At 47.3% G+C, this 26,132-nt stretch overlaps 1 protein-coding gene across 1 annotated transcript in view; it reads right to left on the bottom strand.

Annotated features, from left to right (window-relative positions):
- Positions 1 to 21,501, bottom strand: part of ABHD12 (abhydrolase domain containing 12, lysophospholipase) — an 89,032-nt gene extending 67,531 nt beyond the window's left edge. The window contains 2 exon segments of the mRNA XM_017862549.1: positions 21,149 to 21,206; positions 21,209 to 21,501. Of these exon segments, the coding sequence (XP_017718038.1) occupies positions 21,149 to 21,206; positions 21,209 to 21,338 (188 nt within the window). The 5' untranslated portion in view covers positions 21,339 to 21,501.
- Positions 21,502 to 26,132: the final 4,631 nt, after the last annotated feature.

Genomic DNA, 26,132 nt, shown 5'->3' with positions numbered 1-26,132 from the left:
GGTTGAAGGTGCCAAGCCAACAAAGGGGCCACAGAGAAGGCCACTAATTCCAAGAGAAGTCTCTGTGGAAGACTCAGAGGCCTCCGACTCCAAGAGAAGACTTCTGTGCCCTCAAGCAGAGCCGCAGAGTCACCAATGCTGTCAGAGAAGGAAAGCAATATGCTGATGAACAAACTATTTCTCTCAAGTGACACTGGCTCAATATTTTCAACCCATAATAATTTCCCCTTGTAATAGTCAGGATGTATCAGAGACACAGTCCTAAGCAGGAGTCCTAAGCAGGAGAGCACAGCGATTAGAGCATGAGTGATGGAGATGGCACAGGTCTGCCACTCGGATGGCTGTGTGACCCTGGGCAAGCTACTTAATCATCCATGCCTTGGCTTCCTCATCTGTGAAGAAGGTGACCCACCAACCTCATGAGGCAGCTGTGAGCATTACATGAATTCATACACGTAAAGCGCTTAAGGAAATGGTATCTGGTACACAGTCCTCAATCAATGTTATTTTTATTAATTCTTCTTGTGCCTTTGTTTATTGACTTTTTTTTTTCTTTTTGGTAGAGACGGGTTTCACCATGTTTCCTAGGCTGGTCTCAAACTCTTGAGCTCAAGCAATCCTCCTGCCTCAGCCTCCCAAAGTGCTGAGATTATAGGCGTGCGCCAACACACCAGGCCCTTCACCATTTATTTTTAATTGTTCTGCCTTTACTGTTCTACTTCCTCTTCCTCCCCTCCCATCATGAGCAAGCACCAACTTACCAGAAGCTATTTCTGAAAGACTGTGGAGTCCAGGAAGAACGAGAATGATCAGCTAATTAGGAACATTCTTATTACTTTAAAGGTTTAGCAAATACATCCTTCTTACTCTGGAGAGACCACAGACTGAGACACTGGACTGGTGGTCACGGTTCCTACACAAAAGGCCCCTAAGGAGTGTCTGTATACCCTCTCATCCCCATGGACAATCCGTACATCGGGGTGTGGGACACTGGTACCAAGCCGCTGTATGAGGGTGGCAGCCCTGCACTGGATTTCACTGTGGCTGGCCCTTAGAATACTTCACAAACTGGAGGCAGCAGCAGGCTGTAATGCACAGAAATGCCTGATTTTTTAAAAACCAAAACACCTGGTTTAAAACACTTTGTAACCATCTTGACTGCTTCATCTTCAACCCTATTTGTCTCTCTTCAGAAGTGATTCCTCCCAACATAACCTCCCTGCTTCCTGACACTCCCCAAAAGAACTGGTTCCTAGATTTTTAGTTTCATGAACTAGTAAAATGTTCTATAAAATGGGGACTGACCTAGTATTGCCGAGTTTTTATTTTGCCAAGTAAGGATCTCAGAAACTTGATAGAAAGGCCACTGTCTCAGGGTTCAACCATTATACAAAGTTACCTTCATGCCAGTTCTCTACATTTCTCATTTCCCTTCCTCACAGTAAAAAAGTAGTCCAAAATACTGTGGGCCCCAAGCTGGTCTCAAACTCCTTGGACTCAAGTGATCTGCATGCCCCAGTCTCCCAAATTGCTCGGCTTGCAGACATAAGCCATAGTGCCTGGCCCCCTAGATTTTTAATGTGAAAGCTAAAGTCATCAATTGAAGATCTTTCTTTCTCACTATAGGCATTCAGTGCTATATTTTCATTTTCCTCAAGCATGCTTTAGGGGCATACGTGTGTCTTCCTTTTCATTCCATGTGAGCAACTTTGTACTTTCACTTGTTTTTTTAGAGAGGGGATCTTGCTCTGTCACACAGGCTGAAGTGCAGTGGCACGCTCATAGCTCACTGAAGCCCCAAATTCCTGGGCTCAAGTGATCCCACCACCTTGGTCTCCCAAAGTGCTGGGATTATAGGTACGAGCCACCACACATGGGTGTTAACATTTCTTTCTGTTTTTTTTTTTTTTTTTTTTTTTTTTTTTTTTTGAGATGGAGCTCGCTCTGTTGCCCAGGCTGGAGTGCAGTGGCAGGACTTCGGCTCACTGCAAGCTCGCGCCTCCAGGTTCACACCATTCTCCTGCCTCGGCCTCCCGAGTAGCTGGGACTACAGGCCGCCCACCACCAGGCCCAGATAATTTTTTGTGATTTTTTTCAGTAGAGATGGGGTTTCACCATGTTAGCCAGGATGGTCTCTATCTCCTGAACCTCGTGATCCCCCTGCCTCGGCCTCCCAAGTGCTTGGGTTAACATGGCTATGGTTCACTTGCTGCTCCTGACCAAAAGGCCAACATTTCTTAAAGCATGAGTCTGCTGCTGATGAATTATCTCAGCCTCTTTTTTTTTTTTTTTTTTAAGAGACAAGGTCTTACTCTGTCACCTGGGCTTAAGTACAGTCTTCACCTCCTGGCCTCAAGTGATCCTCCTGCCTCCCAAGTAGCTAGGACCACAGGTGCAAACCACCATGCTCAGCTAATCTTTTACTTTTTGTAAAGATGGAGTCTACAAAACATAGCCAGTTTGGCTATGTTTCCCAGGCTGGTCTGGAACTCCTGGGCTCATGTGATCCTTCCATCTTGACCTCCCAAAGTGTTCGGATTATAGGTGTGAGCCATCACGCCTGGCCCTCTTTCAGCTTTTTTATATCTGAAAACTTTAGTATTTTGCCTTTGAAGATACTTTTGGGGTGGGAGGAATGACAACATAAAAAGGTATTTTCACCTGGTAAATAATTTTAGACGGATGGCTTTTTCTTTCAGTACAGTCATGCAAACTGCATAATAGCGTTTCAGTCAACAATGGACCACTTATACAATGGTTGTCCCATATGATTACAATAGAGCTAAAAAATTCCTATTGCCTAATGTCATGGCTGTAGCGTCACAGTGCAAAGCATTACTCATATTTGTGGTAATGTGGTATAAACAAATCACTGCAAGTTGTATAAAAACGTATAGTAATGTCCTAAGCCTTCATATTCACTCACCACTCACTCATTGACTCACCCAGAGCAACCTCCAGTCCTGCAAGATCCAATCATGGTAAGTGCCCTATACTGTACTGTTTTTTACATTTTATATTGTATTTTCACTGTACCTTTTCTATGTGTAGATACACAATTACTTAACATTGTGGCACAACTGCCTACAGGACTCAGTACAGTATCATGCTGTGCAGGTTTGCAGCCTAGGAGCAACAGGCCTCACCCCATAGCCCAGGCGTGTAATAGGCCATACCACCTATATCTGTGTAAATATACTCTGATCTTTGCATGACAATGCACTTGCCTAACAATGCGTTTCTCAGAAGGTATACCTGTTTATTGACATTACTACACGGCATGACAGCTTTAAAGATGTTGCTTCAAGGCCAGGCGCAGACTCAAACCTATAATCCCAGCATTTTGGGAAGCTGGGGCGGGTGGATCACCTGAGGTCAGGAGTTGGACACTGGCCTGCCCAACATGGTGAAACTCTGTATTTACTAAAAATACAAAAATTAGCCAGGTGTGGTTGCAGGCGCCTGTAGTCCCAGCTACTCGGGAGGCTGAGGCAGGAGAATGGCGGGAACCCGGGAGGCGGAGCTTGCAGTGAGCCGAGATAGCGCCACTGCACTCCAGCCTGGTGGACAGAGCGAGACTGCATCTCAAAAAAAAAAAAAAAAAAAATTAAAAAAATAAAGATGTTGCTTCACTGGCTTCTTACTTGCTTTTCTTTTCTGATAAGAAACCTTCTGTTGCCCATATCTTTGTTCCTATGTGCACAATATGTCTTTTTTCCTCTGGTTGAAGGTTTTTTTCTTTATCACTGGTTTTGAGCAATTTGATTGCGAAGTGCCTTGGTATAGTGCTTCACGTTTCTTATGCAGGAGATTAATCAGGCTTCTTAGCAGTGGGTTTACAGTTTTCACCAAGCTTGTAAAGTTTCTGGCCACTCTTTCCTCAAATATTTTTTCTCTCCTTTCTCCTCTTCATTGGGGACTTTACTTATCAGTATAATAGGCTGCCTGAAGTTGTCCCATAGCATAGCGATGCATTTATTTACGTATTTATTTATTTATTGACAGGGTCTCACTCTGTTGCCCAGACCAGATCATGGCTAACGCAGCCTTGACCTCCGAGGCTCAAGCAATCCTCCCCACCTTAGCCTCCCAATTAGTTGGAATCAAAGGCGTGCACACCATGCCTGGCTAATTGTTTAATTTTTTTCTTTTTTGACAGCGTCTCCCTTTGTTGCCCAGGATGGTCTCAGATTCTTGGGTCAAGACCCTCCTTCTTTATTCTCCCAAAGTGCTAGGATTACAGGTGTACTGGGATTACAAGCATGGTAGGAGAACAGGTGTGTGCCACTGCACCTGGCCTAGTAACGATGCTTTGGAAAATCTGTTTGGTTCTCTTTTCCCCAGGTTTCATGTTGAATAGCTTAGCAGTGTTTAATCTGCCCTTCAATGTAATTCCCTTCAGTGTAACCTTTACCTCACACATTGTGGTTTTCATCTTTAGAAATTCAATTTGGGTAATTTTTGGATTTTTCATGACTCTCCATTTAACTTCTGGAACACATGGAATACAATTACAGTAAGTGTTTTTTGTTTGTTTGTTTGTTTTTGAGATGGAATTTCACTCTTGTTGCCCAGGCTGGAGTGCAATGGCATAATCTCGGCTCACCACAACCTCCGCCTCCTGGGTTCAAGCGATTCTCCTGCCTCGGCCTCCCGAGTAGCTGGGATTACAGGCATGTGCCACCATGCCGGCTAATTTTGTAATTTTAGTAGAGACAGAAGACACAGTTTCTCCATGTTGGTCAGGCTGGTCTCAAACTCCTGACCTCAAGTGATCCTCCCGCCTCGGCCTCCCAAAGTGCTGCAATTACAGGTGTGAGCCACCATGCCCAGCCTACAGTGTTTTAATGTCCTTCTCTTCAACACTAATGTGCATGTCAGTACTCAGTCGGTTTTCATTGATTATTCTCTTCATTATATACACATTATAGTTTACCACCACTCTGCATGCCTGTGCTATGGGCTGAATAATGTCCTCTCAAAATTCGTATGTTGAAGTCTTAACCCCTAGCACCTCAGAATACGATTGTATTTAAAGAGAGGGTCTTAAGGAGGTAATTATGCTAAAATGAGGTCATCAGGGTGGACCCTAATCCACTATGACTAATGTTTGTAAGAAGAAATGCAGACAGAGCCACACACAAAGGTTAGACCATATGAAGAAACACGGAGAAGGTGGTCATCTACAGGCCAAGCAGAGGGGCCTCATGAGAAACCAGCCATGCTGACACCTCCATTTTGGACTTCTGGCCTCTGGAATTGAGAGAAAATAAACTTCTGCCATTGAAGTCACCTGGTCTGTGTTACTTTGTTATGGCAGCCCTCACAAACCCATACACCTGGAATTTCCCACCACTGAAGCATGCAGTTCCTGAATGTTTTACCCAGTAAATTACAGTCTTGCTCTAAGTAGCAGGGATTATTTCCTCTGATCTTTTCAGACAGTTCTTTCCCCAGCCACAGAGTTTCCTCACACATGTGTGCTGATCAAAGGGACCCTCTGCAGACCCCAGGGTCTCTCTCTGTGTTGCTCTCTCCTCTCTGGTACTCTGTCCTATAAACTCTAGCCATATTGGTCTCTCCAGATTCTCAGCTCCACACCCACAACCCTGGGAGTCCACGTAGTTCCCCTCGCTGTGCCATGGCGTGGAAGCTCTGTCAAGGTCAGCTAGGGTACTGTAGGGCTCACTTCCTTTATCTGTCACCTCTCCGAGTTAACTGTCCTTTGTTGCCTAGTGCTCAGTGTTTTAAAAATTGTTTCGTGTATGTTGTCTGTTTTTGTTGTGGCTGCTGTTTGGGTTATTTCCAGGTAAATTCAGCCACCTTGGTCAGAAGTGGAAGTTCCATGTTTCTTTTAAAATATGTCTATAATTAGCTGGGCGCAGTGGCTCACACCTGTAATCCCAGCACTTTGGGAGGCTGAGGCAGGCAGATCACGAGGTCAGGAGATCAAGACCATCCTGGCTAACATGGTGAAGCCCTGTCTCTACTAAAATACAAAATATTAGCCAGGCGTGGTGGCGGGTGCCTGTAGTCCCAGCTACTTGGGAGGCTGAGGCAGGGGAATGGCATGAACCCGGGAGGTGGAGCCTGCAGGGAGCCCAGATTGCACCACTGCACTCCAGCCTGGGTGACAGAGTGAGACTCCTTCTCAAAAAAAAAAAAATAATAATAATGTCTACAACTAGTTTTCACCAATTCCTCCATTAATGTAACCATCAAAATTGTAGAGGAAAAGTGTTTTATCATTTAATGCCACGATATTCTCTTAGAAGGAACGAGAGAGTAATGCCGAGTCTCGTTCCCCAATAATAATAGATTAAATTATTCTTAGCTTTTAGGTGGAAATCTTAACAATAATCTCCAAAATCTTGTTCAAAAGCAGTCAGTGTTGAGAGCAATTTCACTCTAGTGAACTGAAAACTTTAAGGCCTTAATAAAACACACAAGAGCAGTCCATAAATGTCTCTTTGTTCCCAAGGAAGAAAACAAAAAATCATGAGGATTCAGTCAGCAGAAATGAACAACTGGGTATCCTACTGTGAGAAGGCCTTATTTTCCTGGCTGTGGCCCAGCATGTTACCAGGTGCTTTACACATGGCCACATTACCTTACCTTGCTTTATTTTTCTTTATAGCACTTTTATCACCCTTTGAAATTTGACTGTATACTTATGTGCTATCTTTTTTGCCGTGTTTCTCCTTCATGAGAACGGAATCCTCACAAGGACTGGGATTTGTCCCACTCTTGTGCAGCATTTTATCTACTCTAGCCTTCAGTGAAGTCTAGGTCAATGAAAAAGACATACTTGCTAAATGGATGGAAAAACACAGGAGCAATGCTCTCAACACAGGCCACACTATTCACGGCAATTATCCAGAGGGAATTTCACTTTCTTTGTTTTAAATTTTTATTAAGAACTCTTCATTAAATACTTTGGAATCAGAAAAAAAAAATCAAACTGTTTGAGAGAGGAATGGAGTGAGAGAGAGAGGGCCCCTCAGAGGCTGCCCTTCACCATGGCTATGACATCTCCCAGACCACCTCATACCTAGAGATGCTTCCCTGGGCCCTGCAGACTCTCCTTCAGCTTTTTCCTGAGGCCCTGGGGCTGCACTGACAGCCTCCCAGCTGGCCTGTACTGGCCTAACAGTGCCTTCCTTCCAGAACCCTAGCCAGATATTGAATGTCCTAGAATGGCAGTCTTCTTTTTTTCCTTCCTGTAGGTTCTGCCATGATGTGCCTTGTCAAGGTTTCCTGTGTCCCCAAACTGTGAGAATTTTTCTTATGTCTTTAGATGGCGCTCTATTGGCCAGCAATGCATTTTGCATTACATCCTGTCAAGCAAGAGGCTAAAAGAAGAGACCCTATTCTTAGTCTGTTTTTTGTTTCTATAACTAAGAAACTGAGATTGGTAATTTATAAGGAAGGAAATTTATGTCTTAAGAGTTCTGGAGGCTGGGAAGTCCAAGGTCACGGGGCCACATCTGGTGAGGACTTTCTTGCTGGTGGGGACTCTTCTGAAGAGTCCCAAGCTGCCGCAGGGCATCACATGGTAATGGGGATCAGAGGAGATGGCCACACTGCCTTTTACAACCGTGATAAGTCTCGTGATAACTAACCCAAACCCTCAATAAATCATTAATTCTATGAATGGAGTCATCCATTCATGAGAGCAAAGCCCTTATGACCCAATCACCTCCCGAAGGTACCATCTCTTTTTTTTTTTTTTTTTTGAGACGGAATCTTGCTCTGTCACCCAGGCTGGAGTGTAGTGGTGCGATCTCAGCTCACTGCAACCTCTGCCTCCTGGGTTCAAGCGATTCTCCTGCCCTAGCCTCCCGAGTAGCTGCAACTACAGGCATGTGCCACCATGCCCAGCTAATTTTTGTATTTTTAGTAGATGGGGTTTCACCATGTTGGCCAGGATGGCCTTGATCTCCTGACCTCGTGATCCGCCCACTTTAGCCTCCCAAAGTGCTGGGATTACAGGCGTGGGCCACCACGTCTGGTCAGCTCCCACCTCTTTACTACATTGAGGACCAAGATTCCAACACTTTCCAACACATGAACTTTTAGGGGACACATTTAAACCATTAAACCATCAAGCCACAGAAGATGCTCTGAAGATAAATCAGCACATAATATGTCAGAGCAACACAGGAGTCTTTAACAAAGGATAAATGTGAATGAAAGCAGACTAACCTTCTCCAGCCATCCCTGTATTTTCTCTTTGCCAAAGGCATCACCAAAGCCTGGGGATGCAAGAACTGATGGTTGCCAAGCATAAAACATGACAGACAACTAGCTCCCTGAGGACAGATACTATCTCCTTGCATCCCCAGGGCCTGGCACAACATCTGGCAAACAACAGGAATACAGTAGCTACTGAATAAAATGACGTATGGGCACTTGGCATTGACAGGGCCACTTTCAGGTGGGAGCAATGTGGTCATCCAGGACCAGGAGTGGCAAAGGTCAAGGATGAAGGGGTAGGGCATATATGACACATACATTATTAGGAGAAAAAAACAGCTGAAAGTTAAAAATCGTATCTATTCTAGTGATCTGAACTACCGCATCAAAATGACCGGCATCCACCCTGAACATTCCTACCTTTCCATTACAAATAGTTCAGTCAACACACCCCAAGCTTTGTTTGAAGACCCCACCAGTCTGATAAGAACTGAAGACAGGCCGGGAGCGGTGGCTCAAGCCTGTAATCCCAGCACTTTGGGAGGTTGAGACGGGCGGATCACGAGGTCAGGAGATCGAGACCATCCTGGCTAATACGGTGAAACCCCATCTCTACTAAAAAATACAAAAAACCAGCCGGGCGACGAGGCGGGCACCTGTAGTCCCAGCTACTCGGGAGGCTGAGACAGGAGAATGGTGTCAACCCGGGAGGCGGAGCTTGCAGTGAGCTGAGATCCGGCCACTGCACTCCAGCCTGGGCGGCAGAGCAAGACTCCATCTCAAAAAAAAATAAAAATAAAAAAAGAACTGAAGACAATTTGAATTTTTTTTTTTTTTTTTTTTTTACCATGAAGCTCAGGACAACTTCTTTCAGGCTTTAAGAACAAACCCTAAGTTTCAGCACCCCTGAGGTATGCATGTATTCCCTCACTGACAGCCTGTGTCCACCTTCACCTTTACAAACCCAAAAGTCCTGGCCTTTTCAGCCGCTCCCACACTGACACCCATCTGCCCTCTGCTCTCATTATCTCAGGGCATTTTCTCATTTGCTAAGCGTATCACAAGTGAGTGAGGCAACTCAGCCCACAAGTACCATCTCAAGATTAATTCTATTTAACAAGGAAGAAACTTAGCAATCTGTGTACCAGCAAGCCCCAGGGCCGAGACTTCTGCCTGGTCCCGCCTGAATACTCTGTCATGACCTCAGTTCATGTGGACCTTTCTCCCACCTTCGCCTCAAGCCCAGCCCTGAGCCCCTCCATGCTGGGATGTGTGCAGGGACCCCATGCAGGCTTCCCAGAGCACTCAGCTATGCAGAACATGCCAACTCCACAGATACACAGCAGGTCACAACTGCAATGACTTCCCATGGGAACTGTCTTTGTCATCTTTTTTAAAAACATGACATGTCAGAAAGAAGAGTCCCTGCTAGGCAGTATGATTGCTGATGTTAATGAGAATTTAGCAAGTGTGATGGGAAGATTCTGGTTAGGCTGAGGAGTCAGAGCTCAGACTGGGCCCATGTGGGGAACTGAGAGACAGAGGCCCAGTACCTCCTCTTCCCTCTGCCCTCCTAGCAGAGGGCCTTGCCACTTCTTTCCTAAGGATGGCACAAGCACTCAGAACAGAACTGGCAGATTCCTTCACCCACAAATCCATCAACTTACCCACGTCTTTCCCCACAGCCTTGGCCTTCCTTCCTGAGGGGAGCTCCTCTGGTCAGCCTCAGAACACTGGGTCCCGCCCCTTCTCACAGGCCCAGAGGCATCACTGCACCTACTCTGTCCCATGCCATCCATCTTCCCTCTCTCCTGGATTATTCCCATGCACACTCCAGATTGTTCTAATATCGCATGATTATGATATCATAATTATCAATATAATAGGCTGTTTGAAGTTATCCTGTAGCATAGTGATGCTTTTATTTATTTATATATATTTTTTGAGACAGGGTCTCGCTCTGTTGCCCAGACCAGAGTGCAGTGGCTTGTTCACGGCTCACACCACCTTGACCTCTCGGGCTCAAACAATCGTGCACACTACGCCTGGCTCATTTTTATTTTTTTTTTGGTCTAGATGAGGTTTCCCTTTGTTGCCCAGGCTGGTCTCAGATTCCTGGGCTCAAGCGATCCTCCTTCTTTATCCTCCCAAAGTGCTAGGATTACAGGTGTGCTGGGTTTACAGGCATGGTAGGAGTACAGATGTGTGCCACTGCAGCTGGCGTCCTAATGATGCTTTTGAAAATTTGTTTGGTTCTCTTTTCCCCAGGTTTCACGTTGAATAGTCGAGCCCTTTCTTTAGCAGTGTTTAATCTGCCCTTCAGTGTAATTCCTTTCAGTGTAACCTTTACCTCACACATTGTGGTTTTCATCTTTAGAAATTCAATTTGGGTAATTTTCAGATATTCCATGACTCCACTTAACTTCTGGAACATATGGAATACAATTACAGTATGTGTTGTTTTGTTTTTTGTTTTTTTGAGATGGAATTTCACTCTTGTTGCCCAGGCTGGACTGCAATGGCGCGATTTTGGCTAATATATCACGTTAATTATGATAATATCATAATGATCAATATAATTGGCTGCCTGAAGTTATCCTATAGCATAGTGATGCTATTATTTATTTATTTTTTGGTATCTAATATCACTGCTAAGAAAACTTACCCCCTCCAGCCATCCCTCCCCGTCTTTCCCCCTTTCCTGCACAGCTCTCTGGAAAAGCTACCTACATTTCCTCTCTCCACTTCTTCCTTGAGGTCTCACCATTAGGCTTTTGCCCCCACCACTGCAGTAAGACACTCCTGTCAATGCTGATCTCATGTCACCAAATCCAATCGCAGATCATGCTTTCTTCTCCAACAGGCCTTCTTTAGGTGGCTACCTTGACACTTTTTCCCAGCAATCCTCCTAACTCAGTGCCCAGGTCCTGACTCTGTCCTGACTTGCCTGCTGGGCGAGTCTGCTGCAGGGCTCTAGGTACCACCTGCCACAGCCATGGTCAGATACAAGCCCTAACCTTCCCCTTGAACTCTATCCCCTATCCATCTGGATGTTTAACAGACACCTCAGTATGTCCAAAACCAAACAGATTACTTCTCCTGCCCCAAAGCACTTGCTCTTTCCACATCTGTCCCCATCTCAGTATCTGGCAACTCCATTCTTCCTGTTGCTCAAAAAGTAGTTTGTGAATCCAGAATCACATGCTTCTTCTCATCTCCACAGCTGCTATCCCAGCCTCAGCCCCTGTCATCTCTTGCCTGGATGACTCTGGTAGCCCCTAGCTGGTCTCCCTGCTTGCCCACTGCAGTCTGTGCTTGTCACACAGTCAGAGTGACATGATGACACACACATCATGCCATTTCTTTTTTTTTTTTTTTTTTGAGACAGATTCTCGCTCTGTCGCCCAGGCTGGAGTGCAGTGGCCGGATCTCAGCTCACTGCAAGCTCCGCCTCCCAGGTTTACGCCATTCTCCTGCCTCAGCCTCCCAAGTAGCTGGGACTACAGGCGCCCGCCACCTCGCCCGGCTAATTTTTTGTATTTTTTAGTAGAGACGGGGTTTCACCGCGTTAGCCAGGATGGTCTCGATCTCCTGACCTCGTGATCCGCCCGTCTCGGCCTCCCAAAGTGCTGGGATTACAGGCTTGAGCCACCGCGCCCGGCCTGCCATTTCTCTTTTCTAAAGCAGCCAGTGGCATCCGTTCACATGTCTCCTTGTCAGAAACGTCCCCTGTACACCCGAACTGTGCACACACAGTCACAGGGCCTCATCTGTGGCTATTTCCTCACTGGGACCATTTTCCTGCTTAGTGCCCTGAGCATGTGGCATCACATGTTTCTTCATGTACGTCATCTGCCTTCCCTACCAGAATGTAAAGGCCAGGAGAACTGCTATGGCCTCGGCATTCACAGGTGTTACTGGGCCTAACAGGTACTCAAACTGTTAAATGAGTGGCTGGAAAAAAGTGTTAAATAAGCAAATAGTAGTGCTATAAATGCTCTAATACCAACAGACACATTAACTGGTCAGGATGCACCCTATATGTATGACTGGCTGAGAAGCCAGACTCTTAATTATTTGGGGCAGAAAAGGGTAGAAGAAAATCCTTCTTGACATGCGCTAACAGATCTTTCTCAGTACCCTCAACTCGTGTTTTCTTGTTTGTTTGTTTGTTTTGTTTTGTTTCTGAGACAAAGTCTTGCTCTGTCGCCCAGGCTGGAGTGCAGTGGCGCAATCTCGGCTCACTGCAGCCTCTACTTCCTGGGTTCCAGCGATTCTCCTGCCTCAGCCTCGCAGGATTACAGGAGGTAATCCCTCATCTGGGATTACAGGTGCTTACAACCTTGCCTGGCTAATTTTTATCTTTTTAGTAGAGATGGTGTTTAACCACATTGGCCAGGCTGGTCCTGAACTCCTGACCTCAAGTGATCTGCCTGCCTCGGCCTCCCAAAGTGCTGGGATTAAAGGCATGAGCAACCACACCAGCCAGTACCCTCAACTCTTAATATTATAATCATCATGGGGCTAGTCACCTAGAAGATGTCACTGACCGAGCACACACCACGTGCCACGAACATTCCACACACCTGGGCCTCACCACAATCCTACAGGGAAGACACTCTAATCCCCATATCACAGATGAAAAAACAAACTCAGGGTGTTACACAACTCACCCAAGCCAGAGAATCTGAAAACTCACTTGAGACCCGGGTCTCTATGAAGTCTATCCTCTGCAACAGTAAATCACAATACAAAGGGGCCCAGGTCTAAATGAGAAGTCTTGCTGGTAATGGGACACTTTGGTTCTGGCATCCTGGCTCTTGGCCCCTGTTCACTGACTGGCTCTCAGTGTGGCATGAGATAGATGGCTTACCCACTCTCATGCTGAAAGAGCCCCTGCCAAAGCACAAGCACACTGAGCCTGAAGTCTTGTGGCATCATCTCTGGGTGAAGAGCATCGACTTAATCTGTCAGCTTTTCAGGTTATATTTCAATAAACACTTTCCCTGCAGATTTCACTCTGGAAGGAAAAGTGTTCTAAGGGAGGAGGAGAGAAAGGAGGGGAATGAAGAGGAGGAGGAGAAGTAGCAGCAGGAGTCTGAAATGAGGTCCTGTCTCCAAAGCTGTTAGCAAAAACCTGACAAGGTGATCCATCTTCCATGCCTCTCTCCAAGGTTTCCTCCATGAAAGTGCCTCAGGTGCTTTCAGCCTGCCCAAAGATACCCCTCACAGTTCAGGCCTGTCTGCCATAGAAGGTGGGCACTTCCTTGGGAAGGGACACTGTGGCTGAAAGGAACTAGGAACCAAGCAGAGATACAGGATGCAGAGTCCTAATGAAGCAGAAGGCAGTGGCAAAGCACCAAGTCCCAGTGTGGCCAGTCCCTGGCTGGAGTGCAGCCATGATAAGGTACACTGAGTTAGGAAGAGGAGAACCAGCACCAGTTGTGGGGGGTGGGGGGCCAGCTGCGGCACCATAAACAAAGCCAGCCCCGTGCCTTGTCACAATCCTGGCACAGACTGTACTGAGAGTGGAGCAAAAGGAAAAAGGAGATGGACAAAGTGGACTTTAATCACAAAAGCTAGCTCAGAACTTGCTCCCATCTTCCTAATCTGTAAAGAAAAGATGAAGAGGCCGGGCGCGGTGGCTCAAGCCTGTAATCCCAGCACTTTGGGAGGCCGAGACGGGCGGATCACGAGGTCAGGAGATCGAGACCATCCTGGCTAACACGGTGAAACCCTGTCTCTACTAAAATACAAAAACTAGCCGGGCGAGGTGGCGGCGCCTGTAGTCCCAGCTACTCAGGAGGCTGAGGCAGGAGAATGGTATGAACCCGGGAGGCAGAGCTTGCAGTGAGCTGAGATCTGGCCACTGCACTCCAGCCTGGGCGACAGAGCGAGACTCCGTCTCAATAAAAAAAAATAAAAAATAAAAAATAAATAAATAAATAAAAAAAAAAGAAAAGAAAAGATGAAGAGATACCACGCAGGGACACTTAAGAGGGTGAGGTTGATACTGAACCTGGGGCAGGCTGACACTGAAGAAGACAGATGTTAACCTCAGCCATCCACCCTTCTGGGTTAGGGGGAAGCCATTAGCAACCTTGGATAAAGTATCTTCTTTGGGTCAAGGAAGAACGAGGTGTGATGACTGTGTTCTTTGGCATTTATGTGTGAGGGTGATCTGGCTATGAAACCTCCCATGCAGCCCACTGATCTCTGTCCATCCAGCAGATCTGGCCTGTTGGTTGGGAGGCGGAGGATAAAGACTAGGTGACACACAGACCGTGTACATCTCATGACTGCCTTCTCAGGGTCCAAATTAGACCAGTCGTGCCTTCAACGCACATTCCCAAGAATTCCAGGGCTAATGAAAGGCCCACAAAATTCCCCATTTAGGCTGGGCATAGTGGCTCACGCCTGTATTCCCAGCACTTTGGGAAGCCGAGGCGGGCAGATCACAAGGTCAGGGGTTCAAGACCAGCCCAGTCAATATGATGAAAGCCCGTCTCTACTAAAAATACAAAAATTAAGTCTGGGCACAGTGGCTCACGCCTGTAATCCCAGCACTTTGGGAGGCCAAGGCGGGCAGATCATGAGGTCAGGAGTTCAAGATCAGCCTGACCAAATGGTGAAACCTCGTCTCTACTAAAAATACAAAAAATTAGCCAGGCATGGTGGCGCATGCCTGTAATCCCAGCTACCTGGGAGGCTGAGGCAGGAGAATCACTTGAACCTGGGAGGCAGAGGTTGCAGTGAGCCGAGATTGCGCCACTGCCCTCCAGCCTGGGCAACAGAGGGAGACTCTTGTCTCAAAAACAAAAACAAAAAAAAATTAGCCGGGCATGGTGGCAGGCGCCCGTAGTCCCAGCTACTCAGGAGGTTGAGGCAGAAGAATCGCTTGAATCTGGGAGGCAGAGATTGCAGTGAGCCGAGATCATGCCACTGCACTGTAACCTGGGTGACAGAGCGAGACTCTGTCTCAAAAAAAAGAAAAAAAGAAGAAAAAGTCACTCATTTGCCCAGTACCTCCTCACACCAGACACCGTGCAAAGAAAAACTTATCTAGTTCCTCGTCCCAAGGAGTACAGAGTTGACCTATGAATGAGATAAATATTTACCTTTAAAAATTACCTTTCAGCCCAGAATTTAAAAACAAAAAAAAAAACTGGTTTAGGGTTCTTCTTGACCTCCAAAATTGCTCTCATCTGAATTACTTACCAATGTTAAAAAAGTTGGCAATACTACACACACACACAAGCACACACACTAAGACAAAAAAAAATTACATAAACAAACAAAAGGTTGGGTGCACTGGCTCATGCCTTTAATCCCAGTACTTTGGGAGGCTCAGGAAGGTGGATCACTGGAGCGCAGGAGTTCAAGTCCAGTCTGGGCAACATGGCAAAACCCTGTCCATACAAAAAATACAAAAATTAGCTAGGTATGGTGGTGGCTGCCTGTAGTCCCAGCTACTTTTAAGGCTGAGGTGCGAAGATCATTTGACCCTGGGAGGCACAGGCTGCAGTGAGCCATGACTGCACCGCAGCACTCCAGTTTGGGTGTAGAGCCAAACCCGATCTCAAACACAAAACAAAACAAACTAAAAACAAACACCAGCTAGTCTTTTCCAGAAAGACTGGACGATCTGGCCACTCTAGGACCACATTCCTGCCAGGCAGCAACAGGACAGGGTGTGGTAGCTGCTGTCCCCTTCAGACAGAACCTGTTCTCTCCACTTGTCTGATGCCCTCAGCATCCCCCTAATCTCCCAGAACTAAAAAAGATAAATATTTTCTTTGATGGAGCAGAAAATATGTATGTGTGTTTATATTTTTCCCCACTTCAGTGTATGTATGGATAATAGATATATTATTGACTAGCCTAAATCAAGAGGAAAAAGCAGGCCAGGTGTGGTGGCTCATGCCTGTAATCCCAGCACTTTGGGAGGCCAAGACGGGCACATCACCTGAGGTTGGGAGTTCGAGACCAGCCTGACCAACATGGAAAAACCCTGTCTCTACGAAAAATACAAAATTAGCTGGGTATGGTGTGGCACATACCTGTAATCCCAGCTACTCGGTAGGCTGAGGCAGGAGAATTGCTTGAACCTGGGAGATGGAGGTTGCAATGAGCCGAGATCATGCCATTGCACTCCAGCCTGGGCAACAAGAGTGAAACTCCATCTCAAAAAAAAAAAAAGGAGGAAAAACCCTAATTACAAAAAAACAGGGAACAAAACTGGGGAAATGGCCACAGGTACAGAGGAAAAAAGTTGAATTAAATTGATAATTTTATATGAATACATAAACTGCCAAAACTGAAATCAGGACATAGCAAATTTAAACCGGTCAATGACATAGAAGACACTGTAGTAGTTACCGAAGTGCTATATTCTGAAACAGCACTGGCTAGGATGGTGGCTCATGCCTATAATCCCAATACTTTGGGGGACAGAGGTAGAAGCACTGCTTGAAAGAGAAGTTCAAGACTAGCCTAGGCAACGTGGCAAGACCTGTATGTTCCAAAAAAGTTAAATAAATAAATAAATAGAAAGGCACCAGGTTTAGACAGTTTTACAAGAAAATTCCTACCAAATTTTAAACAAATAATTTTAATATTTTGTAAGCTGGCTAAAAGTTTAGAATAAAATGGCAGGGCGCCGTGGCTGACGCCTGTAATCCCAGCACTTTGGGAGGCCAAGGCGGGCAGATCACGAGGTCAGGAGATCGAGACCAACTAAAAAAAACACAAAAAATTAGCCGAGTGGGGTGGCAGGCGCCTATAGTTCCAGTTACTCTGGAAGCTCAGGCAGGAGAATTGCGTGAACCTAGGAGGCAGAGCTTGCAGTGAGCCGAGATCGCGCCACTGCACTCCAGCCTGGGCGACAAAGTGAGACTCTGTCTCAAAATAATAATAATAACAATAAAAATTTAGAATAAAATGTTATATAAGAAACTTTTTATAAAGCTATAGAAAACACTAAAACAACTTGATAAAGGTTGCATAAGAGAAAATTACACACTATTCTCACAGATAATGATGTAAAAGTTCTAAATAAAATAACAATTAATAAGCGAGGTGCGGTGGCTCACACCTTATAATCCCAGCACTTTGGGAGGCTGAGGTGGGCAGATTATCTGAAGTCAGTAGATTGAGTCCAGCCTGGTCAACACGGCAAAATCCCATCTCCACTAAAAATACAAAAATTAGCAGTGCATGGTGGCATGCGCCTATCCCGGCTATTCAGCAGGCTGAGGCCGGAGAATTGCTTAAACCTGAGAGGCAGAGGTTGCAGTGACCCAAGATCGCACCACTGCACTCCAGCCTGGGCGACAGAATGAAACCCCGTCTCAAAAAAAAAAAAAAATTAATAAATAGAATCTGACTATACAATAAGAGAGTTTATCCCAGGAATACAATGATGATTCAATAATACAAATCCATTACTATAACTCACTATGTTAACAGACAAAAGAAGAAAATCTCTATTATCATTCCACAGATGTACACTGGCATTTGAGAAAACTCAATTACCAGTTTTATTTTAAAACATCAGCAAGGGAGCAGGAACAAAACAAAAGCTCCCCACAACATTAGCAACACACCCCAGCATGGCACTTAATGGCAAAAACACTAACAGCATTCTCACTGAAGTCAGGAATGAAACAAGTTACTCAGTGTCATCCCTATTATTTAACTTTGTTCTAGAGATGCAATGCAAACAGAAAAGAAAAAAGAGGTCAGACATGGTGGCTCACGCCTGTAATCCCAACACTTTGGGAGGCCGTGACAGGCAGATCACTTGAAGTCAGGAGTTGGAGACCAGTCTGGTCAACATGGTGAAATGCCATCCCTACTAAAAATACAAAAATTAGCCATGCGTGGTGGCATGGGCTTGTAATCCCACCTTCTCAGGAGTCTGAGGCAGGAGAATTTAGGCCTGGCATGGTAGTTCACGCCTAGCACTTTGGGAGACCCAGACAGAAGGATCACTTGAAGCCAGGAATTCAAGACCAGCCTGGGGGGCAACATAGTGAGACTTCAGATCTACCAAAAAAAAAAAAAAAAACAAAGAAGATTAACCAGGAATGCATACACACAGCATCTCAGCTACTAGGGAGGCTGATGGGGGAGGATCACCTGAGCCCAGGAGTGGGCCATGATCTGGACTGCAGTGGGCCATGATCATGCCACTGTGCTCCAGCCTGAGTGATAGAACTGCCTTAAAAAAAATTGTCTAAAAATATTCCAGGCCAGGCACTGTGGCTTATGCCTATAATGCCAGCAATTTCGGAGGCCGAGGCAGGTGGATCACTAGGTCAGGAGTTTGAGACCAGCCTGGTCAACACGGTGAAAACGCATCTCTACTAAAAACACAAAAATTAGCCTGGCTCGGTGGCGGGCGCCTGTAATCCCAGCTACCTGGGAGGCTGAAGCTGGAGAATTGCTTGAACCCGGGAAGTAGAGGCTGTAGTGAGCCAAGATCGCCACTGCACTCCAGCCTGGACGACAGTGCGAGACTCCTTCTCAAAAAAAAAATCCAACCTTTCATCCTACCAAAAAAAACAAGAAGATGAATGGATGATTCAAAATTGGCTAAACACTGAAAACTTTAAGTGATGGATACATGAAGGCTCATTAAATTGTCTTCTCTACTTCCGTGTATGTTGACAATAAAGAGTTTAAAAAATGTAGAGAAGGATCAAAAGGAGGATCATAAAAGACACAAAGGAGCTCTGTGGCGCAATGGATAATTTTGTCCAATCAACAAGTATTTTCTAACAACTACTAGGTGCCAGGTACTGGAAATACTTAAGTGGAGAAAACAAAGCTCCTGTTCTCATGGTGCTTCCATTCTGGTTGCGGGGGAGGCAGACAAGCAAAAATTACAATCTCGAGTAAGTGATAATAACGTCTACACGGGTGAGGAGCTGATGGTGGCACAGAGTCTGAGTGAGGAAGAGGAGAAAGTCCAAGGATGTCTGAGAGAGCCAGCTGGGAAGGAAGACAACCAGTAGCTGGCAAATTTGGTCTTCCTTCCCTTTGTTTTGCTTTTTACCCCTAACAGTCTTTTGCTTATCCAAAGGATATGGACACAACTGGAATGCCTCTCTTTGTCCCGACTAGAAAATAAAAATTAATTGGGTCATTTTAATACAGTACATTCTTCAAGGAAGGTGCCAGGTCAGCGCTGTTTCCCCAAACGTCGTGGAAAACAATTTGATTTTTTCTTTTCTTTTTTTTTTTTTTGAGACGGAGTTTCGTTCTTGTTGCCCAGGCTGGAGTGCAATGGTGCAATCTCGGCTCTGCGACATCCTGGCTCACCGCAACCTCCGCCTCCCAGATTCAAGTGATCCTCCTGCCTCAGCCTCCCGAGTAGCTGGGATTACAAGCATAGGCGCCACCACGCCCGGCTAATTTCCTATTTTTAGTAGAGAAGGGGTTTCTCCATGTTGGTCAGGCTGATCTGGAACTCCTGACCTCAGATAATCTGCCCCGCCTCGGTCTCCCAGAGTGCTGGCATTACAGGCGTGAGCCACCGCGCCCCGCAATTCGATTTTTTCGAAGGAAGAATTTTCCAATTTATCTAAGCGTTGTGCTATGTCTGTTAATAAAAGTGTATTAAAGTTAAATCATGAGTTTTTAATGCAAATAAATCTTTCCATAGCAAAGAGAACAGATTAGTTTCACAAAAGATATTGATCAGATGCTGGATAATTTTACACCCATAAACACAAAGCTATCAGTCTCTGCCCTTCTGTCAAACCATCGACTTAGAGGTAGGTGTCTATAGTTTAATTTCATGATCTTTTAAGCAATGCAGTTGAAATTCTAATTTTCCTTAGGAGCGATTTGCATAAATATTTTACACTCAAGTGGCCAGCATCAACTAAGGGCATTCCAGATGGTCAAAAAAGAAGCGCTCTGCTACAACGCCCGAGATCACCACAGAGTAACTTCTTCAAACCGCCACGAAATATCAAGGCTTCAAAGCTGCCAGGAATGCTACGTTCTGCAAACAGCCAGATAATCAGGAAACCAGCAGATGGGAGAAGAAATCTGTCCGTATGAAACATGTTCCCATCTCCATCCCAACTCCATCCCAGTTTTGAAAGTGGCTTTATATAAACGCGTACATCTTCTACCCAAAGGGAGAACACCACTAACCAAACGACCCAGGACTGCAAGGTGATTCCCAAGGAGGCGAACTTGTGCGGACAGATTTCCAGCACCACGAACCACCACCAGGAGAGGGAAGGACAAGCTTCCCTCCGACGGCTGCGATGCTCGAGTCCCTCCTTCCCCTACAACTTGCGGCCCACTGAGCCCTTCCCCAAAGGTCCCGGAGTTCTGAGAGACGCACGCCCCCGACCCTAGTCATCTGGGAGAGGCGCCGAGCGCCCAAGGTGCCAGTAAGGCTCCGTGCACGCAGCCCAGCCTGAGGGGCGCCTGCCCGGGCGCTCGGTGCGGGGCCCGATGCAGAGCAGGAAGAGGAGGTCCGAGTGGGCCCCAGCGCTCTCAGGATCTGGCGCCGGCCCCTCTGCCTCATGCCTCTGCTGTGCCTGGCGTCCAGGGATCGCCCAAGGACTCCCCACCCCCTACCCTGCTCTCCCACGCGGGGTCATGACTTCGGGCAGCGCCAAGCCCCTAACGTAAGGGTCCCCAGGGCTTCCCAGGGAAAGGGTCGGGGTGCAAGGCTAAGCTGGGAGTGCCGAGCGCGAGGGCGGGAGGAGAACACAGGGGATCAGGGGCAGGGCAAAGCGCTCCCTCCGCGCCGCCCGGGGAAGGGAGCGGGGGTGGGGCCGCCGCAGGCCAAATGCGGGACACCAGCGCGGACCCGGGCGGCCGCGGATCGGGCGGGCGGCCACCCTGGGTGGGGCTGGGAGGTGCTGGGGCCCCCTGCGGGACGCACCTGAGCAGGTGAGCCCCCCCCCCCTCCGCGAAGCCTCACCTGCCCAGCGCCCGTTTCATTCCCGCGTCGGCTGCGCAGCGCGGCTCGGCCGCCCCGTGCCCGTCAGGCGCAGGGCTTTCAGGCGGCAGTCCGGCGTCCAGCGGCCGCAGGCGGCCGAGCCGGAGGAGGACGAGCCCGAGGCGGCGCAGCGCTCATGCTCCAAGGCGACCGGCTCGGTCCGCTTCCTCATCCCGCGGCCGACAGGGCCGGCCGCGACGCGCCCGCTGGCCTCGCCTGCGCTGCGCCGCAATGCGCTGCTCACAGCCGCCGTCGCTCTCAGTCGCCGCCACCTGGAGCCCGGAGCCCGGAAGCCCAGAACCCGCCGCCCTCAAACATCCCAGCACAGGCCGCGGCGCCGGCACGAACCAGCGGCGGGGGCCCGCCGGCCACGCCGGCCAATCAGCGCCGGGCTCCCGCTGGCCCTGCCCCCTCGGCCCACCCGGCCACCTCTTCCGGGTTTCCCTAGGGGCGCGCGCCCAGCATCCTCGGCGCCACGCCGCAGCCATCTGTGGGGAAGGGTAGGTGAAGCCGCAAGCGGCGCGTCATCTGCAGGGCAGGGCTCTGGGCCTCCATCCCGAGGCTGCAGCTGCCCTCGCCCGCGCGTCGCTGTGAGGACGCCCCCTCCCTGTCGTGCCCTGGTTTCATGACCCGAAGGGGTGGACCCAGCTAGCCAGACCCGCTAAGGCGGGGCCCCTCGCACTTCTGCGAACCGGAAACCCAGAGGTAGCAAATTCGCATTTCCGTTCTGGGTGATCTTAAGCTCTTCTCACAGGACTTTACCTTAAAATATGCTTTCCCCGGTCGTCGATTTTTTAATTTGAAGCAAATGGAGATAAACTCCCCAGTTTTTACTTTTGGGCCGAAACATATGAACTGCTGGGAAAAATTTACTTTTTAAAACCTGTATTAGATTTCTAGATTTTTATAAAGCAATTAAGACTACCTGATGGGCCGGCGCGGTGCTCAAGCCTGTAATACCAGTACTCTGGGAGGACCAAGCCGGGCGGATCACGAGGTCAGGAGAATCGAGACCATCCTGGCTAAAACGGTGAAACCCCGTCTCTACTTAAAAATACAAAAAAACATCTAGCCAGCGAGGTGCGGGCGCCTGTAGTCCCAGCCTACTGGGGAGGCTGAGGCAGGAGAATGGCTTAAACCCGGAAGGCGGAGCTTGCAGTGAGCCGAGATCCGCCCAACTGCACTCCAGCCCGGGCGAGAAGAGCGAGACTCGTCTCAAAAAAAAAAAAAAAAAGATACCAGATGGGACCGAAATCCATTTCAAAGATAAATTCGCCCTTCGTGAAACCAAATTTAGTACTAATTCAACCACTAAAAAGAGAAAAGGAAAGAAAAAAGGGCAGTTTCACAAATTTAGTTTTATAACTTTGGCTTTCCTTAATATGGCATTAATCTTACATATGATCTATAACCGAGAGAGATATTTGCTTACTTATTACAAAGTAACTTTAGAAATTTCAATATTTGTCACTTTGAAAACTATTGGCAATTGGTAATCTAAGGTCAATTGGAAATGCATTTAGAAATTCAAAAGCTTTTTATATTACTTTTGTAGTGATACTTTGAAATTGCAATGTAAATTGTAGACCATATTACTAAGTGTTCAGCCTGCATTCATAATTGTGTCAATATCTCTAGATATACTTTTTAAAAACATATTATGGGCTGAGCTCTGTGGCTCATGTGTGTAATCTCAGCACTTTGGGAGGCGGAGGTGGGCGGATCACTTAAGTACAGGAGATGGAAGCCAGACCAGCCTGGCCAGCATGGTGAAATTCAGTCTCTACTAAAAATACAAAAATTAGCTGGGTGTGGTGGCACAAGCCTGGGTGACAGAGCAAGACTGTTTAAAAAAAAAAAAAAAAAGACTGGGCGAGGTGGCTCACACCTGTAATCCCAGCACTTTGGGAGGCCGAGGCGGGCGGATCACAAGGTCAGGAGATCAAGGCTAACCTGGCCAACATAGTGAAACCCCGTCTCTACTAAAAATACAAAAATTAGCCAGGTGTGGTGGCACAAGCCTATAATCCCAGCTACTTGGGAGGCTGAGGCAGGAGACTCTCTTGAACCTGGGAGGCGGACGTTGCAGTGAGCTGAGATCACGCCATTGCACTCCAGCCTTGGAGACAAAAGCAAACTTCTCTCTCAAAAAAAAAAAAAAGAAAAGAAAAAAGATTAGCTGGGTATGGTGGCACGTGCCTGTATTCCCAGCTACTTGGGAGACTGAGGCAGGAGAATTGCTTGAACCAGGGAGTCGGAGGTTGCCGTGATCCGAAATTGTGCCACTGCACTCCACCCTGGCAACAGAGGGAGACTCTTCTCAAAAACAAACAAACAAATTAGCCGGGTGTGGTGACGCATGCCTGTAATCCCAGCTACTTGGGAGGCTGAGGCAGAAGAATTGCTTGAACCCGGGATGGTGGGATTGGGAGGTTGCAGTGAGCTGAGATCACACAACTGCACTCCAGCCTGGGTGACAGAGCAAGCCTCCATCTCAAAATAAACATACTATGAAATGTAAATGATAAATTCTTTATAGTGATGTAGTAACACATCCTGGAGAGATTGGAAATCTAGGAAATAACTAAAACGTAAAAGAAAAAAAGTTTTGACTCTATCACTCACTTCAATTGAAAACAAACAAAAACAACAACAGCAGGAAGCGGTGGCTCACGCCTGTAATCCCAGCACTTTGGGAGGCCGAGGTGGGCGGATCACAAGGTCAGGAAATCGTGACCATCCTGGCTAACACAGTGAAACCCCGTCTCTACTAACAATATAAAAAATGAGCTGGGCGTGGTGGCCGGCCCCTGTAGTCCCAGCTACATGGGAGGCTGAGGCAGGAGAATGGCGTGAACCCAGGAGGTGGAGTTTGCAGTGAGCCGAGATCGCACCACTGCACTCCAACCTGGGCAACACAGCGAGACTCTGTCTCAGAAAAACCAAGCAAACCAAAAAAAGGAAGGAAGAGCTGGAGAGGAGAAATCTGTACCGGGTATTAAAACTTTCTTACAGGTACAAGGCCCTGCCCACACAGTGCCCAACTCTTGGTGGTTGCCCACATTTGTATCATTGGTCCACACTCCTCCTTGACTCTTAGGCTCCTCATCATCTCTGGTCTGATTTCTGACAACTACTACTTCAATGCTGAGCTCCCAACCCTTCTCCCACCCCCAACTCCATCCATGACCTTTCCCTCTTGGGGAATGGCAGTTCTATTCTTGCAATTCCTGGGGCCACAATTCTGCGGTCATCCTTGACTTCTCCTTTCTTGTGCTATAGCATGTCTATCACCAAGCCTTGTCAGCTGTGCTTTCAAAATCTATGAGAATTTAACCATTAAATTTTACTGCCTCCATGGTCCCCACCCTGGGCCAAACTGCTGTCATCTCTCACCTCCATTATTTGAATAGCCTAACTGGTCTCCTGCCTCCACTTTGTCTCACTTCTGTCCACTTAATTCAGCTGCCACGTAGGATTTTCTTCGTTACAAGGTCTAATTCTGTCATTTATTTGCTCAGAACACTTAAGTGGCTCCCCATCTCACTGAAAACCCAAGGCTTATGAAAGGGTTTAACATGGCCCTCCCTGACTGTAGAGCACCCAATTCTGTCGCTGATCGGAGGTGCCACTTGTAACCTGCATGGACCTAGGGGAACTGAACAAAGAGGGATGAATGCGGGAATAAAAGACAAGAGACAAAAGAGTATATTTGGAAGAAGGGGTTGGGGGCACCTTGCCTCTAGTGGACAAGGGCCTTGAGGTTTACACAGCCCTCCATATTTATTAGGCAAAACAGATAGCGATAAATGGGGGCGGTGATTGTGGGGTAGTAATTGTCGGTCTGCTGTTTGGTTCACAGCAGGCTTGCCAGACTGCATCCTGTAAACAACAGGCGCTAGATTTCTCAGTAGATAACTTCAAGGAGCCCAGCGCCAGGGAGTGAGGCCCTCAGCAAACCTTTTGGTGGCAGGCGCAGTGTGAGTTTGCTCACATCCTGCATTCATGATAAACAGTTTGCTATTTGACCATATAGCCGCCAGTGGAATGCTGAGCTGATCATGATCCCTTAGCCTTTTCAGCTCCCAACATCTCTCCCTTTGTGTTTATGTGTTAATTGAAAGAATGTAAGGCTGTGCTAGAAAGAGAAAAACTAAAATGCTAAGTAGAGAAGTACTGGAAATCAGAGGCGGCAAGAAAACCCCCCCCCCTTAATGCTGAAACAACAAGGTTATGTGGAAAGTCCCTAAATGCGTCACGGCCGTTTGTGGTTTTGCCAAAGGGCGGCAACGGCTGTTTATGATATGGCCGAAGGGTGGGAACCAATGAACAACTGACTCATGTATAACTTTAAATGTCTGTCAGCCAATTGTAAACTTACAACTGTAAAATTCCCCAGATTCTCTGTAACTTGTTTGTGCCGGACTATAAAAACGGCTGAAACCCCGAGCTCGGGGTCTCTCCCTGGGAACTAGTGCCTAGCTGGAGAGAACCGAGTTCAAACTCGAAATAAAGCGAACCCTGTCGCTTGGCTTTGACTCTGGTCTCTGGTGGTTACTTTTGGGACATCGTGGGTCTGGGCATAACAAGGCCAGGCTGGGCAGCTCTCATTCTCTGATTGGCAGTCCATCCGATTTTACAGACTATGAGCAGAAGACAGAGACAAAAACAGCATTATTCCAAGAACTACATATAAGATGTTAATGAGGTGCTTTAGATAGGTCCAAGGGCTGAGGCTTGCCAGGCCTTGCTGGAATTTGGTCCAGTCTTCTAAAGAAGGGTGACATTGGCCGGGCGCGGTGGCTCAAGCCTGTAATCCCAGCACTTTGGGAGGCCGAGACGGGCGGATCACAAGGTCAGGAGATTGAGACCATCCTGGCTAACACGGTGAAACCCTGTCTCTACTAAAATGCAAAAAAATTAGCCGGGCGTGGTGGCGAGCGCTTGTAGTCCCAGCTGCTTGGGA

The sequence above is a fragment of the Rhinopithecus bieti genome, unplaced genomic scaffold, assembly GCF_001698545.2.
Source record: "Rhinopithecus bieti isolate Rb0 unplaced genomic scaffold, ASM169854v2 scaffold_56174, whole genome shotgun sequence".
Taxonomy (NCBI): Eukaryota; Metazoa; Chordata; class Mammalia; order Primates; family Cercopithecidae; genus Rhinopithecus; species Rhinopithecus bieti.
This window is presented reverse-complemented; position numbering and strand designations above follow the sequence as displayed.